Consider the following 15,154-nt stretch of genomic DNA (forward strand, 5'->3'; position numbering starts at 1 on the left):
AGTCCCCCCACACTCTTCCCTGAATGCTACGTCTTTTTATAATTGTTGCCCTTTAATGGAATTTGCAGCAACAAGTCAAACTTGAGAGAAACGCCTCTCATTTAAATTTCCATTGCACATATGTCCTTTAATGAAAGTCATTCATGACTTTGTCTTAAAGATGTATCGCTTTAAATAAGTGTATGTAATGTACTAGTAAATAATACTAAGCTTGCTATTTTGTATCTCATCTAAAAGCATTAATTCAGTTTTGAAAATGTTTGCCAATTTAGGTACTGTTGTTTAAGGAAAACCCCTGTGGTTTGTTTGGTCAGGCCTGAGTTGGCGGCTCTCACAGTCTGTCACATGTCAGCCATGTACTTTATTGACGTGCATCAGTGGGTAAATTCAAATGTGTTACTGTTGTCGTCAAAAATGTTATGAAAGTACTAATTAAAACCACAGCTTACAGACAGTTTGAGAACAGTGGGACTTTCCAACTTTGACAGCGTTCAACACACTCACACACCCAACATTACAAAACTGCAGGAAAATGGCAAGTGGTAGTTTGTTCACCTATAAAGCATTTCTTTATGGCAGCAATTTTATTTTCATGTATCTACCAGTACCAACATAGCAATAGCATATTGTTTTAAAATTAAGCTTTAAATGAAGTGATAACAAAAGCATTTCACTGATTGAAAAATAAAAAACGAAAACAAAGTGTTGGTGAGGCACAAAAACTAAACTGCAATTGAAATAGGATGATCCATGCTGCAATGAAATAAAAGCATAAGGTGGAAAGGAAGCCTGACCTTAATCCATATCAGCCCATCTACCTGCCGCCCTGCTCACACACGGTCTACACAGAGCCAGAGGCAGAACTGAGACCTCCGGTGTGCCGTACTGGAACACTGCAGGGCGGATAATGGGGCTTTCCATTGTTGAATTTTTACATCTGGTCAAAAATAATTTGTGATGTAGCAAAACAGCAGGCGTATAAGAGAGTATATCTGTGAAGAAGGACTATGATTTTATGTACTGCAGTTTTATGGTGTGCTTTGTGGTTCCTTGCTTATTAAAGCTGTGCCACTATTCATAATAGCTTGTGTTTTCTGACCTTTTGGAGACGTCTTGATTTCATTTTAAGGGCTAAAAGTAAACCTGAATAAAGTAAAAACTAAATGATCAAGGTGAAATAAAATACAAGTGGTCAAAAAGTACTTGAAAATATTGGAACAAAAATGTATGTTCAATGGTGGGTAGGTTAGCTTACACTGCCATTTTTATGAATTTCAAGTTCTGATTATTTGTTCATGAAAGTGCCACACTGCCTTTTCAGTTATTAGTAGCTAAATAAACCTTGAACTCTGATGAGCTGCACACAGGGGTGATCCATTTATGGATTCCTGTAAACTACATACACAGAACAGGATATAAGCTGAAATGGTTTCCTTCATTCACTACTGGAGTCAACAGTAATTGGCACCAGAGGTCATCAAGGGGTCACATCATCCCTCTGAGGAATTACTAATCACACTCGGATAGACACACAATCCATCCTGTGCTGTGATTTAGACTCAGTCGAGTCAGCCAGTAGAGGGGGGAGCCACTGAGCGCCTAAGCTGCAACAGTGACACAACGTTGGTGCAATGCAGGAGAAGTCTATTTTTGGAGGGGTTCAGCAACAGCACTGACACAATGGCTAGCAGCAGGCTACAGAGAGCATTGGTTGGGACGGATGGAGACACTTAGGGAGTTGGGAAGGGAGAGCATATTGGAGATGTGTGAGAGTGTGTGTGCGTGTGCGTGTGCGTGTGCGTGTGCATGCGCGTGTGTGTGCACGCGTGTGTGTGTGTGTGTGTGTGCACGCGCATGTGTATGTGTGCGTATGTGTGCGTGTGTGTGCGCGCATGTGTGTGTAATATGGAAATTGTTGACAACTACTTTGAGAATATCATGCCGAGAAGTGACCATCACTGTCGACAACCCGCAATGTTATTTGCATAGCCAAACTGTAGAGGAACACATGAATGGTTCCACCCTAGGACACCCCCACAATGTCCCGCGCATCATGAAACGTCCCAAAAATTCGAATGATGATGTCATCATGAATGATGTCACAGTTGAGGTGTATATTACCCCTTGACCATCCGCTGGACACACTTTTTTGAGAACGTGATGGAGAACAACTCCGAAATGGAAACTAAACCCTATTTCTGTCCTAACTTAAACTACGGGCATCATGCTGAAGAACAGGCCGGCACTGTCTGCAACCTGCAATGCAAAGCACCAGAGATCAGCATGGGGTAACGATTATTATTATTATGTAATGATTGTTAATGTTACTTTATGTACATGAACGTTGAACGGTGAAAGGGGGCAAATATAAGGGTCAGGAAAGATTGGAGTGTGTCTGCTCATTGGTGTAGAGTTGTCACGATGAGCGTATACAGTGTTTTTTCATTGCCAATGTATTCTAAGTATATATTTGATCAGATTTATTGACCATTTCCGAAAAGTTGACTTGACTGGAACCACCCTAAAACAGCTCATGACATCATGAATGATGTAGCGATGTACATGACTGTACGCTCTGGCAACCCCATGTGATGTCATGAATGAGGTGAAACTTCTCGTTCCAAAAACCCCCCAAAAAACAGTTGCATCATGAAAAAGTCTGTTTTAAATGAATGTCATTTGAAACCTTGATTTGCTGTGGTATGGTCAAAACCCAGACTGGAATATGTCAAGGGCAACTGTTTGAGGCCAAGAAAGTGCCGATTTGTTGGAAAACTGTTTTGTTTTAATTGATTTTCCTCAATTATTGGCCTATAATCATTAATAACTGAGGCATTGGATATTAAATTCTAATGTTAAAAGTTACAGGTCCCATATTTGAGTTTTTGTTGATAAAAGATGCACAGAGCTTCCTCACATTCTCTCATTTCACAGCTGCTGGTTCATATCTTTAAAATACCATGAAGTTGCAAGCTGCTGTAACAGCTACAGTGAAGCGAGTGGGTGTCAGTCAAGCAGGGAGTGTGTAATGTAACTTTAAATCTAACTTTAATCAACCAACGGAACGGAGACAAAAACACAAGGTGCACATCTACATCTGCCTATTTAAATCAGTGGCTTTGCATATTGTTTGCAAGCTCTTTGTGCCAACACACAAATCAACACATGTCTATATACTGTACTCTGTATATATCACAGGCCCCTGTTTGTCTCTACATGACTTTCCTATTTGTAATTTTGAGAGAATTGTTTTTCATGAGGTGGTAGTGCTGATGTTGGCTACATTTGTAAGTGAGCAGCAGAGCTTAAATCATTGCCAGCGTTTGAGTGTTGTTGCTTATGGCAGCAGTGCAGAGTCCCGGTGGACACTGATGAGTTCATGGAGTTTAAAATGGCATTCAAAATAGAGCACAGCCAACTGCCAGAAACTTCTACTCGAGTCCTCTTCTCTATAGTTTCTCACTTCCAGACTTGCTTGCATTTGATGGGTGAGTAAGTTTAATACGGTGCCCTAAGTAGAAAACTGCTACTTGAAACTTGTTATGCAGCATCTAATTGCTCCAAATGACACTCTGATGGCAGTGGGTCAACAGCACAAAGCTCACAATTAACACAACCCTTGATAATTACTGCGATTCTAACTCTGCTCTTATTTGTGACATTGTTGCACAACTTCTCCTCTGTACTTTTGCAGGCTCCCCTTTCCTGCAGACTTAAAACTAGAAGCAATTAAATTGCTGGGCTGTATGCCAATGGTGGTAGCTGAGCAATTATCACACATTGTGATTGTAATGGTATATTTGCTTCAGTATCGTTTACACACGCCCTTGTTTATCCTGCTGGCTACTTAAGTCACATCTCTAGACATGTCGAGGATGGTAATGTAACTTAAATGCTTTTCTAAACAGATTATTTACATTAGTGGAGGAGGAAAGCTTTAGGACCATTGATATTTAGCTTTGCCCCCATCTTTACCTGCTCTGTGAAACAGGCTTCTGAAGCAGCATTTGAAATGATAAATGGTGTGGATTGTCTCAATATTATTAAGTGTGGCGTGTGGTTGTTTGATGGATTAACGTAGGAGTGATTGGGATTTGTTATAGTCAATAGCACTATTGGAGAAATCAAAGAACAGTAACATTTAACAGCTTCTATGCTAAATGTTCTATTAATTATTTATGTTCTGTGTACTAAATAGGTTCACAACTGCAATGATGGGGATTTTGAACCATTATATTGAACCAATCATTTCTAAGAAGCAACAAACATTGTGCTAATCAGAAAGTCAACTCTCTCTCATCTCAATCAATGACATTTGACACACTCTCCACTATAGTGTCGGTAATTTCAACCAATTGATTGATCAACCTTTTCAGATAATCTTTAATTGGGTGCCAGTTGTCATAGTAAGGAGTTGGTATGCTTAGCCATTGTAGCAATATCCAGTTTCGGTTTCACAAATGGGAGGATTTGTTGCCGTCTGTCAATAAAATCAAATGCTTTTTGGGTTTTTTTATTTGTTCAGGCAAAGTCAGCCATTTAAAGACATCACATTGGGCAGATGTGACATGTGGCAAGTAAAACAGTCCATAATCCTTAAATCCACATACACAGTGATATCAGTCTCATTTACATATTCAATATATCTAAGTTGAATGGTGGAAAAAAGCCTCTTTCCTTAAGTGTGCAGGGGGCGTCTTTTTGGGTCTCTTAACCGTTCTTCAAATTCTACAAACGGCCCTTGAAGCTGCCATGTCCCCGTTGGACGTGGGAATCTAATTACAAATATCAGATTTGAAGAGGGGATGAGTTAACCTTTGCTGAAATGCCACTGCATAACCATCTGTGAATGGCAAGCAAGGAGTGCTGGGGCCCCAGGCGCTTCCACAGCGACACACAGAGTGATGGACAGATGGACTAAATCTCCTTTAGCAGAACAACACACGCAGGTGGATTGCCCCATTTTTCTTCTCACTCCCTGTAGAAATTTGCTCTCCCATTTGGATCTGAAGTAGTATTACAGGTTAATGTGATGATGATTGAATAGATAGGCCTGTCTTGGTCTGGATTTTCCCTTTTTTATGAGTGTGACAGTGGCTTAGAATTATTGGCATTTTGCCACCGAGCAAAGCCTTGATACGATTCTAATGAGAAACTTCTGTTGCATTCCATGGTGACAAAAGAGGGAGAGAGAAAGACGTCATGCCAGTCATGTGCCTGTCATGTGCCTGTCATGTGCAAGGAGCCTGGAGGAAAAGCAGCTTTGCCAGCGTCTTTGCCATGCTGCTAGACCAGCTCTATGATTTGACTGTAGAGGTTGTTCGGTCTGTGTTCTCTGGATTATCGATCTGGAGATAAATGAAGAAAAGTACTTTGCTAAATGTCAGCACACATGAAATCGATAGCGAGTTGTTCCACTGTGTAATCCGGCCCCTCCCCCCCATGCCCGATCATAGAGAGCCACGAGGGCGTGCTAATGCAATGGAAAAGGGCCTGCTGATTCAAATACGATGTGATGTTTTGTAGATGGAAAATGCATTGTTGTGCTTACTAGCAGTGGGTGGACACAGACGACAATGGGTTAACACTGAAGGCCGTGTTTTATGTCATGTGTTATTGCATTAGCTTTTGCGTCTGGCACATATCAGTGTGCCCCTGACACACAGCAGCGTTTCAGCTTCATCTTCATCAATCTTAGGTTCTGCACAGCTTTGCATACACACCACCTCCTCCTCTCCCGCTGTTCTTACTTCCCTTTTGTAGGTGCTGTCTATCTACTTTCACCTTCATGTCCTCACTGTCTCTCTCCTTCTCTCTCTCTCTCTCTCTCTACCACCCATTCCTGCTCTCTATATCGGTTTCTGCCTTTTGTTCCGTCTGATTTTCCCCCTCTCTCTCTTTCTGGCAGTTTGCAAGATGAGTCGTGACGGCTCACCAGCTTTGAGCAGAACAGGGACCTACAGCCCCCCCGTGCAGGGACAAAGATTATGTAATACAACACACATGCAGGCTTGCACACACAGACACGCGGTGTACATTGTGTTATTGGAGTGTGGGCCTGAGTGTCCATTTGTATGGGATGTGGTCGCGAAAATATGGAATTGTTCTAAGAAGATGAGGAAAGGGAGGCAGTAGCTCAGTGGGTAGAGCTTCCGCTTGGGAACCGAAGGGTCGCCGGTCCGAGTCCCTGCCGAGGTGCCCTTGAGCAAGGCACCGAACCCTCAATTGCTCCCCCCTCTGCGAAGGGTGGTAATATATAATGTAAGTCGCTTTGGATAAAAGCGTCTGCCAAATGATCGTAATGTAATGTATGTAATGTAAAGGGAGAATGAGATGCTTTTCTCTCTGCGTGTGAACATAATAAACAACAGGTGCATTTGAGTTTCATAGGTGCTTTGCTGATTTGACCTACAAAATACCTTCGATCGAAATTGTCACTCAGCTGCCTTAACTGCCATATCTGCCCTGAAGGAATTGCACGTCTGTCTTCTATTTTCCCACAAGCAGATTCCTCAACAGTCAGCTCCCCTCCGCCCTGTTTGTGGTGCCTGGTGTAGCTGAAGGCGCGGGCTTGCAGAGGCTGTAAGGTGGTTTGACTTTTTTGGCAGGAGTTGAGAGGTTGCTGACGTGCATGTTGGGCAGGATGTGTGTAAGAAGCATCGCTGGATCCTGTTTTTCAGACCGCAGCAACTGGAGCTTTGCCACAGTTGTGTGTTGTAACGCATAACACAAATGCGTAAAACCTTAGTGTGCGAACCGCAAGCTCTGCCCATAACTTCCCCGCCAACAACATTCGCAACAAGTGCGTAAGTTGACATGTGCAGTCGCAGGCATGCAAACAAAGACACACAGGCAAGCAGATGTTGTTTTGTTTTCTGGATTATTAAATTGGCAGAAAAGATGACATGACCTTTACTTGTGATTGTCCTTTGGCTTATAGGAAAGAATTTACACGGTACATCTGACGTCAATGATCTAAGGACAGAGGAATGCATTATTCTCCAGTTAGGGTGATGACATCCTGTACAACAAGTTTCATAAAACGAACGTGCCCTGTGAGGCCCCCCCCCTGCGTGGTTTCCAGCTCTCTCATGGTCATGCAGACGCACCGCATGTCACACCAGCGTACACGTGCGGATGAAAATTATTGGGTATTTGTTCTGCAGTTTCAAATTCCATGGTTCACTGGCATGTACTGTATATAGGCGCTAGAGACAGACAGGGTGTGTTTTGAGTTGGAAAAAAAAACGAAAACAATCTGACACAGCAACTGGGGAAGGATGTAATTGAGATAAGTACACATGGCTCCAGGAAGAGAAAGGAGAAGTAAAGAGGAAGATGGGGTTGAAAGAGGTGGGAATTACTTTTGTCAACACTTAGTCCACATTACTTTATCCACCAGAGAATTTCTCCTGTGTGTGTGTGTCTGACTGAACTGTAGCAGCCTGCCTTAAGAGGATCAATAGGTTTAGCTGAAGGAGCAAGCACACCTCTCTCTCAAAGGGTCAGGACATCCCACTGACGAGAGCACGCAGAGAGCAAGGGGGAGGAGGGAAGTGACGAGCGAGGCGGGGAGGGGAGGGGAGGGGGGGTCACTGAAGCGCCACTTCACTTCTTTTTTTCTTTTCTTTTTTTCTTCTTCACCCTGTTTCCTCCCCTCTGTCTCTCTCTCTGGGTGGTTGTGAACGGGCAGAACAGAAGAGGAGGAAGCAATGAAAGAGAGGCAAACGGGGCGAAGCTGAGAGGATGAAAACAAGTGTGAGAGTGCGTGCGTGCGCGCGTGTGTGTCTTTGTGTGTGTGTAACATGCTCTGTCATGCCGGTGTCGACTACCGCTGCCTCTCCAGCCGGCGTCATTGGCTGTCAGGAAAAGGAATGTTTTCCGGAGAAATGACTCCCTGAACCGGTTCACCATGTGGATGTGGGACAGTAATTTCCAAACCTTCGCTGGAAGAATCCCACGGAAAAAAGAGCAGCGGCCGGAGAGCTTAACTGGTCCTGCCGGTTGGCCGCCTGTGTGCTCGCATTACTGAGACTCACACACACTTCACACTGGTGTATTGGAGTCTGCGCCCAGTTCATATCTGTCATCATCACATTTAACAAGGATTTTGATTTTTTCGCCGGGAACTGACTGGATTTATATGTTGCCGTCTAAGTTGATTTGAATGTTGCCTTCTGGGATGTAGACTCGTGCTTGCAGACTCTTGAGTGGAACTTCAGAAGGGGGCTCAAGTTTTGAAATCAAGTTTGAATGAGCACATCACAGTGGACTGCAAGCATGGAACTGGACATGTTAAGCTGGGCCCTGTGGATACTGTGGGGCAATGTGTGTAAATAGAGAGAGGGGTGTGAAGGGGTGAAAGGTTAACAGGTAGGGGCAAACATCAGTGTTTCAGCCTCAGAATGAAGCCCACCGATAAGTCCATTATGCACCTCAGCCAGATTCCTTTACGAAGACACTCCTGGATATGGTGAGTAGTGATAGCGCTGATTGTGTGTGTGTTTATGCAAGTGTTTATTTAGGCTAAATGGAATTCTACATGTGTTTTTGCTGTGTATTGTTATGTTTTGGCTTCCCATAGGCTGGTCTATAGTCTAGTCTAGCCCGGCCCTGCTGGGCTCACATGTGTTCAGGAAAATGTATTGTTAGATGGGCCAGACGTTTCCTGTCATTTTTCTCCCACACTACATGCCTGTGTTGGGGTCATAAGCGAGGGGGTTAGTCCTGAATGGCACGCACACGGATGTATTGCAACACGGCGCTGGAGAATGCAAAACGGCTGGGAAAGTAACTTGATAAAGTGCTGTGTTGTTGGGTTTCTCCGTCTTGTTTTGATTACTCATGCTGAGGCTGGGTGTCTATGGGAATAGTTGTCTCACAGCTACGTTATGAACTGGAAGGAGCACAGAGGAGACTTATGATGTCATCAGAGTGCTGTTGGATACTAACAAAACACATTTTCCCTCTGCAACCCTTTTTTCTGTATTCTGGGTTTTTTATACATGGCTTTAAATATCATTCAGCGTTTGCTTTCCCGGAATGAAGGAGTGAAGTTTTGCTGTATTTCCTCATATCAGAAAAGTTTTCTCTGCTATGTTTACTCTTTAGTGTCCCTTCCTTTATCATAACAGCACATGCATCACTTCTTAACTTTTAACTTAAGCGTGGCCGTGGGCTATGTGCTTCATTGTAATCATGTTTAAAGTCCTGACATGCACGCCGCCTTTCCTTCGTCTGACACTACACTGATGAGTATGATGAAGCATGTACGGGCAGGAAGCGGAACAGAATATTTCACACAAATTATACCCATCAATAACAGCCATTGATTAAACTGATCCCTATGCTCGTGTCACCAAAGATGTGTGTGTGCTGCCCGATGATGACATGGGATGTGTTTCATGTTGAATTGAAAGTTGCAGAGTACAGACTTGAGTCCAGTTTTGCATTTAATGACCTTTTCACCATAGTAAGTAAACAGAACCAAGAAAAAGTAAATGTGAGGAGAAACAGGAGGCAGATGACACGTATGTCAAGACACACATATTACACACTGGCACTCACTCACATACGCAGAAGTGGGAGGCTAATCTTATAAGCAGCCACGTGAACCGAAACGCAGCAAAACCATCTCTGTTCCTCCCTTTGTCCGCACACACACACACACACACACACACACACTATTATCTCACACACACGCTCAGTCACAGCCTATAAATCACTCAGGCCTGGGTGTGAAATTTATGACTGTTACCTCAATGCTTTAACTCAACAGTCATCTTTTTTTTTGCAATTTGTTTTTACTGAAGCAGACATTGTGCATACAGGTGTAGGATATTTTGGAGATCATTTCTTTATAGAGAAAGAGGGAAAAGAGGAGAGAGAAAGATAGAGAGAAGGGAGGAAGGTTGTGTTATCCCTACTATTGTTGTCGAACTTTATACATAGACCGTGAGGTAGAGTACAAGTAGATTGGAGTTGCACTGATGTCATAGGGTAAACAGTTCTCACAGGATGATGTCAAACCGCAATGTAGGTTAGTACAAATCGCATCATAGGTTGTGAGAGAGAGAGAGATAGGGGAGAAACAGAGAGAGAGAAAAAAAAGAACCAGAGAGAGGACATCCCAAACCGAAACCCCACACAACCCCACAGTCACACAACCCTGCATTCACACACCCCCGTCCTGGACTGCCTGAAATGCAAAATAAAATGATAAAATAAGATAAAAAGGATCTGATCTGTGTTCTTGTAATCAGTCACTGGTCTGGCATAGCCTGCAGATCTGTGAAATAGGAGAGGAAAGGTTGCCATCTCTGATAGAATTTATCAGTGTGGTTCCTCAAAATGCATTTGATTTTCTCGAGTCTAAGAAAGTACATTGTATCCTTAAGCCATTGCGAAATAGAGAGAGGGGTGAGGGCTTTCCAATGCAGGAGCAGGCGCCGTCTGGCAAGCAAAGAGGTGAACATGATGATTTCCTTTTGTGGGGTGTTAAAACGGGTTGTGGGGTTAAAAAAGGTGGCAGTATAAGGGGAGGGTTGAACTTGCATTCCCAATATGGTGGACAGTATATTGAAGTACATTGAAGTAACCCACCCCGTTGGTTGAGGAACCTGGGGCTCCTCAACCAACCTCCTCAACCTGGGGCAAAGAAAAAACATGTGACTTAAGTTACAGTGAGGCATCGAACATCTATTACATTTGTCATCTATGTCTGTGTAGATTTCGGCCAATCTGGATTTAGAGAAGTGGACCCTGTGCACGACCTTGAACTGGATGAGAGCGAGACGGGCACAGGATGAGGCAGTATGCAGATTGCGTATGATATCGTCCCACCAGTCTATGTCCAGATGGAGTTCGAGTTCAGTCTCACAGGCAGCCCGTGTTTTCGAGTTAGATAGGTCCCCAAGGTCCGGAACACGGCTGTAAATCTCAGATATGGTCCCAATTGGCCGAGTCCTGAACGATAGCAGGTCTTCCCACATGAGTTGAGGGGGAGGCGAGGGGAAGTTTTGGAATTTGCTGCAGCCAAAGTGTCTGATTTGAAAGTAGTTAGATAATTGGTTAGCAGCAGTCATCTCTGACAGCCCCTGGAGTAAAAGCCCTCCACCCTCAATACGTCAATGTCACATTGTTGTTGCCCTAATGATGCAATTATTCAGCTCTGTGGTGCTCAAAATTGAACTATTTTTGTTGGGGCAGTTCCTGTTAGAATAGATACCATCTAAGGTTATATTTAATGTCAAGTTGTTCTTTTGACTGTCTTGAAGGCTGTATTACACCTGCAGAGTTGATTAGACTGACAAGACAGAATTAAATGAACAGTTTAACTGTTTGTGTACAACTAATGATTCTGTGTTGGTGAAATTCTGTACCTTCAGAATGCACCAATAGTCATCCATTATTTCTCTATTTATTTAGATGGAAATTGAAATACACAGTCAAATACTGTGAGATACCAGTCTATAAATATTTCTCAGCCCCATGTGGTTGCAGTTGTTCAGCGGGCAATAACTGCAAACGGCCAGCCACAAAAACAAAAGGCAGATTGAGAAAGAGTCGCGTACGTCATTCCGGCTTCCATGCACTCTTGTTGGTCTCATTCTCGTCTTAATTTGAGTGAAATCTGACTGAGCTGTGCTTCACAGTCTGCTGGAATGCATTGTGTTAGTGAATTGGATGGACGTAGCAAATCTAGTGACAGTGCTGGAACAACAATCCAAGGCTGTCATGGCTGTCATTGCAGGGCATTAGTCTGAGAACGCAAGCTGAGCCTGTCAGACTCCATTTAAACCTCAGGCCCTCAGCTACACACGCACACACACACACACACCCTCCTTGCTCTTCACAGTAAAGTGATGCATAATTCTAGTGTGTGTGTGTGTGTGTGTGTGTGTGTGTGTGTGTGTGTGTGCGCATGCATCTCTGCGTATGTGTGAGTGTCTGTGATGCAGCAGCCCAGAGGAGCTTTCAGGAGGATTTGTATTATTCATTGGACCTTGGTAATGGACCAGTCTCCTTTTTTCCCCCGTCTCAGACACACAGACGTACAGCAGAGGCTGCACAGAAATCAGCAAAGTATGGATCATATAGGAGCACCTAGTATCAAAATGCATGTTGCCGTATAATACATGAGCATGAAAAATATTGGCAAATGCCTCCCTGGCTCTGGCTCTCTGCGTTACACATACTGTCGATAAAGCCAGCATCTTTATTGATCACTGGTCCACATACATAATCACTCACGTGTGGAGGCTCGGAAGCAGTGCACTATAATTGACAAACTGTGTCACCGTGCCGTTTTAAATGCTCAAGGTTTGCCCTCAGCACAGCGAGGAATAAACTGAGATGTACGATCGCATCAACTCCATTAAACACTAACCAGAATGGAAATGAAAAGTGTGTGTGTGGTAATCAAATTAAGTGGATCCGGTGCCTGCTGCTGAGACCAGGGGGAGAGGCTAGACAAGGCTATATTTAGAAACGGGAATTGGAAATGCATTGCTGCATCGCCTCTCTCTCTCTCTCTCTCTCTCTCTCTCTCTCTCTCTCTCTCTCTCTCTCTCTCTCTCCCTCTCCCTCTCCCTCTCTCTCTCTCGCCCTTTGCTCACCCAGGGGTGGTTTTGCAGGCTTACCACATTGTGTCAGAGAGATAACGAGACACCAGGCATTGTTATCTCATTTCTTTGAGCCTTTTTCCTGTTGCGCTCTAGCGCCATGCATCCGTCTCAGCCAAACTTTAGATTACTTCCCTTCACTCCCGGTTACTTGTTGGGGACTGAGCGGCGGAGTATTTTTTAAAATAGGCTCAGACCTGCTGCCACTGCGGAGGAGGCAAACTCATCACTCATTGTTGTCTCGGAGCATGGCGACGTCTGAAAATGTGTGTGTGTGTGTGTTGCATATTGAGCTGCCACACACCTCCAGCATCAATCTTAACTGCAGTGCAATGGTGATGCACCACTAAGGGTGTTCACTCGCTCACTCCCACTAATGGCTCCACCAAGGCTGAGAGTGTTGCTGTTTTCTTACCACTTACTCTCCGCCGCATCCCTCTGTGAGTTTGGCGAGAGCATGCAGGGAGAGGAAACCTTGGGAGTGTGTGCTATGTTTTATTGACATGCCTCGCAGCTCTTACAGCTCACACTGTTACTTCATGGTGTCTTTCAGGGACAGCGAGTGTATGTGCGTGTTGGAGTATGCTGCAGCACCGTGAGCAAGTAAACAAGACAGATCACCAAACAGTCATACATGAGTCATGATGGTGTATTTCAGCTTTGTAACATACAATTTATCAAGCCAATTCATCTGGTTGTGTAATCGTTACGGTTATTTACAATCTCGCTGAGAAATCATTAAAGATAATTGTTTTGAAATCATCGTTTGTGCAGGCAAAGTGTTTGAGGGTTCATTGATTTCAAAGTTTAGAGAAAAAAAAGCTAAATCATTTTCGCACAGCTTGATAGTGTGTGCCCTCAATTTCGAAGCACTGACCTTGCTCTGGTGTCTGTCTGTGTATGTGTATGTGTGTGTGTGTGCCTGTGTGTGTGTGTGTGTGTGTGTGTGTGTGTGTGAACATGCTTTTACTACAGGATTGGATGCTGTGACTTTTTACTGTAGCTTCTCCAGGTTTGGTTCCAGTTCCCTGGGAGTGTGTGTGGGAAGAGGGAATTAATGATGGAATGGAATGTGTTACTCTAACTTTCCCACAGTGCAGTGGTGGGGAAATTGAATATGAAGTGTGACCAAAATGTTAAAAGGTCCTGAGCTATTACTGATATTCTCAGTTTATCCTGCAGCGTTGGCACATATCGCTTAGTTTCAACTTCTCTTTAGATGAAGAATCTCAATTATCTCCTCTTTATAATTGCTAAATGTTATCTGACACCCGTCTTGTAAGACAGCTTGGTGTGTGTGTGCGTGTGTGTGTGTTTGTGTGAGAACAAACACTCAATCAGCATTTTCACACATTATTTCTCTCACATTCTTCATTGTTATTCTGCCGCTTTCTTCCAGTTACTTCCACGTCGTTTTTCTTTTGGTTCTTGCTTTTCTTCCTTGTTTCTGAGGTGAACTGGTTCACACACCTTTCCACACACCACACATTCCCCTTAGGTCAGCCAAGATGCAGTATGGACTGGAGATAACCAGCTCAGTTTAGAACAACAATTTTTTTTTAACCATGTTTGTAAGCGTCTTCATTTAGAAGACCATATATGAAAAATAATGTCACTATAATATTTTGCATTTCTTTGTTAACACTAATTGCAGATTGTTAAATGTCTGAAGCTCTATCGGTGTCTCTTAGCTGTCAGCTATTGAGATTTAAGATAATGGGAAGCATTTTTCATGCCCCGATGGAGCTAATGACTTCATCTATTGATTGCTTTCCCCCCTTTATGCCGGCATATTGTAAATGTGGGCATGTCCACAGAGAAATGGAGGAATAATGGGCTCCTTTTATCTCACAACCCGTTATTTGTCAGCGTAGATATGCAGGTTTCCCATGGGAGCTCATATGAAATAAATACAAGAAGCACAGTGTTGAAAAGCCCCAAGGCACCTTTGATATCAGATTCATTTGAATTATCTCTCTCTCGCCCCTGTGCACATAGCTGCTGCTACATAGATTCAATCTGGTTTCCGTCTTTGGAACAGAGGGAATAAGATGGACGGATCAATAAGAATACAGACCGGCAAGCGGTCCTGTTGGAGGCCGGGGAGAAGTGTTGACTAAAGTCGGCATAAATCAAAAGTGTTGCAGCAGTATTAGAGGCTGGGGCTCGTGTTGGCAGAGCTGGAAGCTCATGCGGCCTCTGGTAACAGCCCGTTCCTTTGTTAGCCATGTGAAAAATGAAAGACGGGATAAATATTTTAGCTTGTGTCCCTGCGGAATGAATGGAAGGACAATGTGGACACCTATTTAGTGTCTTTATATTAGATGTCATAAATATAGCGTCCTATAACCAACATAATTCTATTGTAATGTATTTTACACAGTTTATGTATAGAAAACTGTGAATATTGTGGTGTTATTATCCATTGATGGCATAATTATTTGTAAACGTAGCTGACACTCCAAATGCCACTGCTGATCTAGATGCAAAATAAAAAGAAATGAGGTCACATCATGACTTCTGACTTTAAG

At 43.4% G+C, this 15,154-nt stretch overlaps 1 protein-coding gene across 3 annotated transcripts in view; it reads left to right on the plus strand.

The window, feature by feature from the left end:
* Nucleotides 1–15,154, plus strand: part of pde4d (phosphodiesterase 4D, cAMP-specific) — a 134,337-nt gene that overhangs the window by 82,319 nt on the left and 36,864 nt on the right. The window contains exon 1 of one of the 3 annotated variants that reach the window (XM_076150618.1): nt 7,634–8,473. The exons of the other annotated variants lie outside the window; for them this stretch is intronic. Coding sequence (XP_076006733.1) covers nt 8,406–8,473 — 68 coding nt within the window. The 5' untranslated portion in view covers nt 7,634–8,405. Of the gene's footprint in view, nt 1–7,633; nt 8,474–15,154 lie in introns of those variants that run through there. 3 annotated transcript variants of the gene reach the window in all.

Source organism: Genypterus blacodes, unplaced genomic scaffold, assembly GCF_046128005.1.
Source record: "Genypterus blacodes isolate CSIRO-AG114 ecotype Tasmania unplaced genomic scaffold, CSIRO-AGI_Gbla_v1 ptg000053l_1, whole genome shotgun sequence".
NCBI lineage: Eukaryota > Metazoa > Chordata > Actinopteri > Ophidiiformes > Ophidiidae > Genypterus > Genypterus blacodes.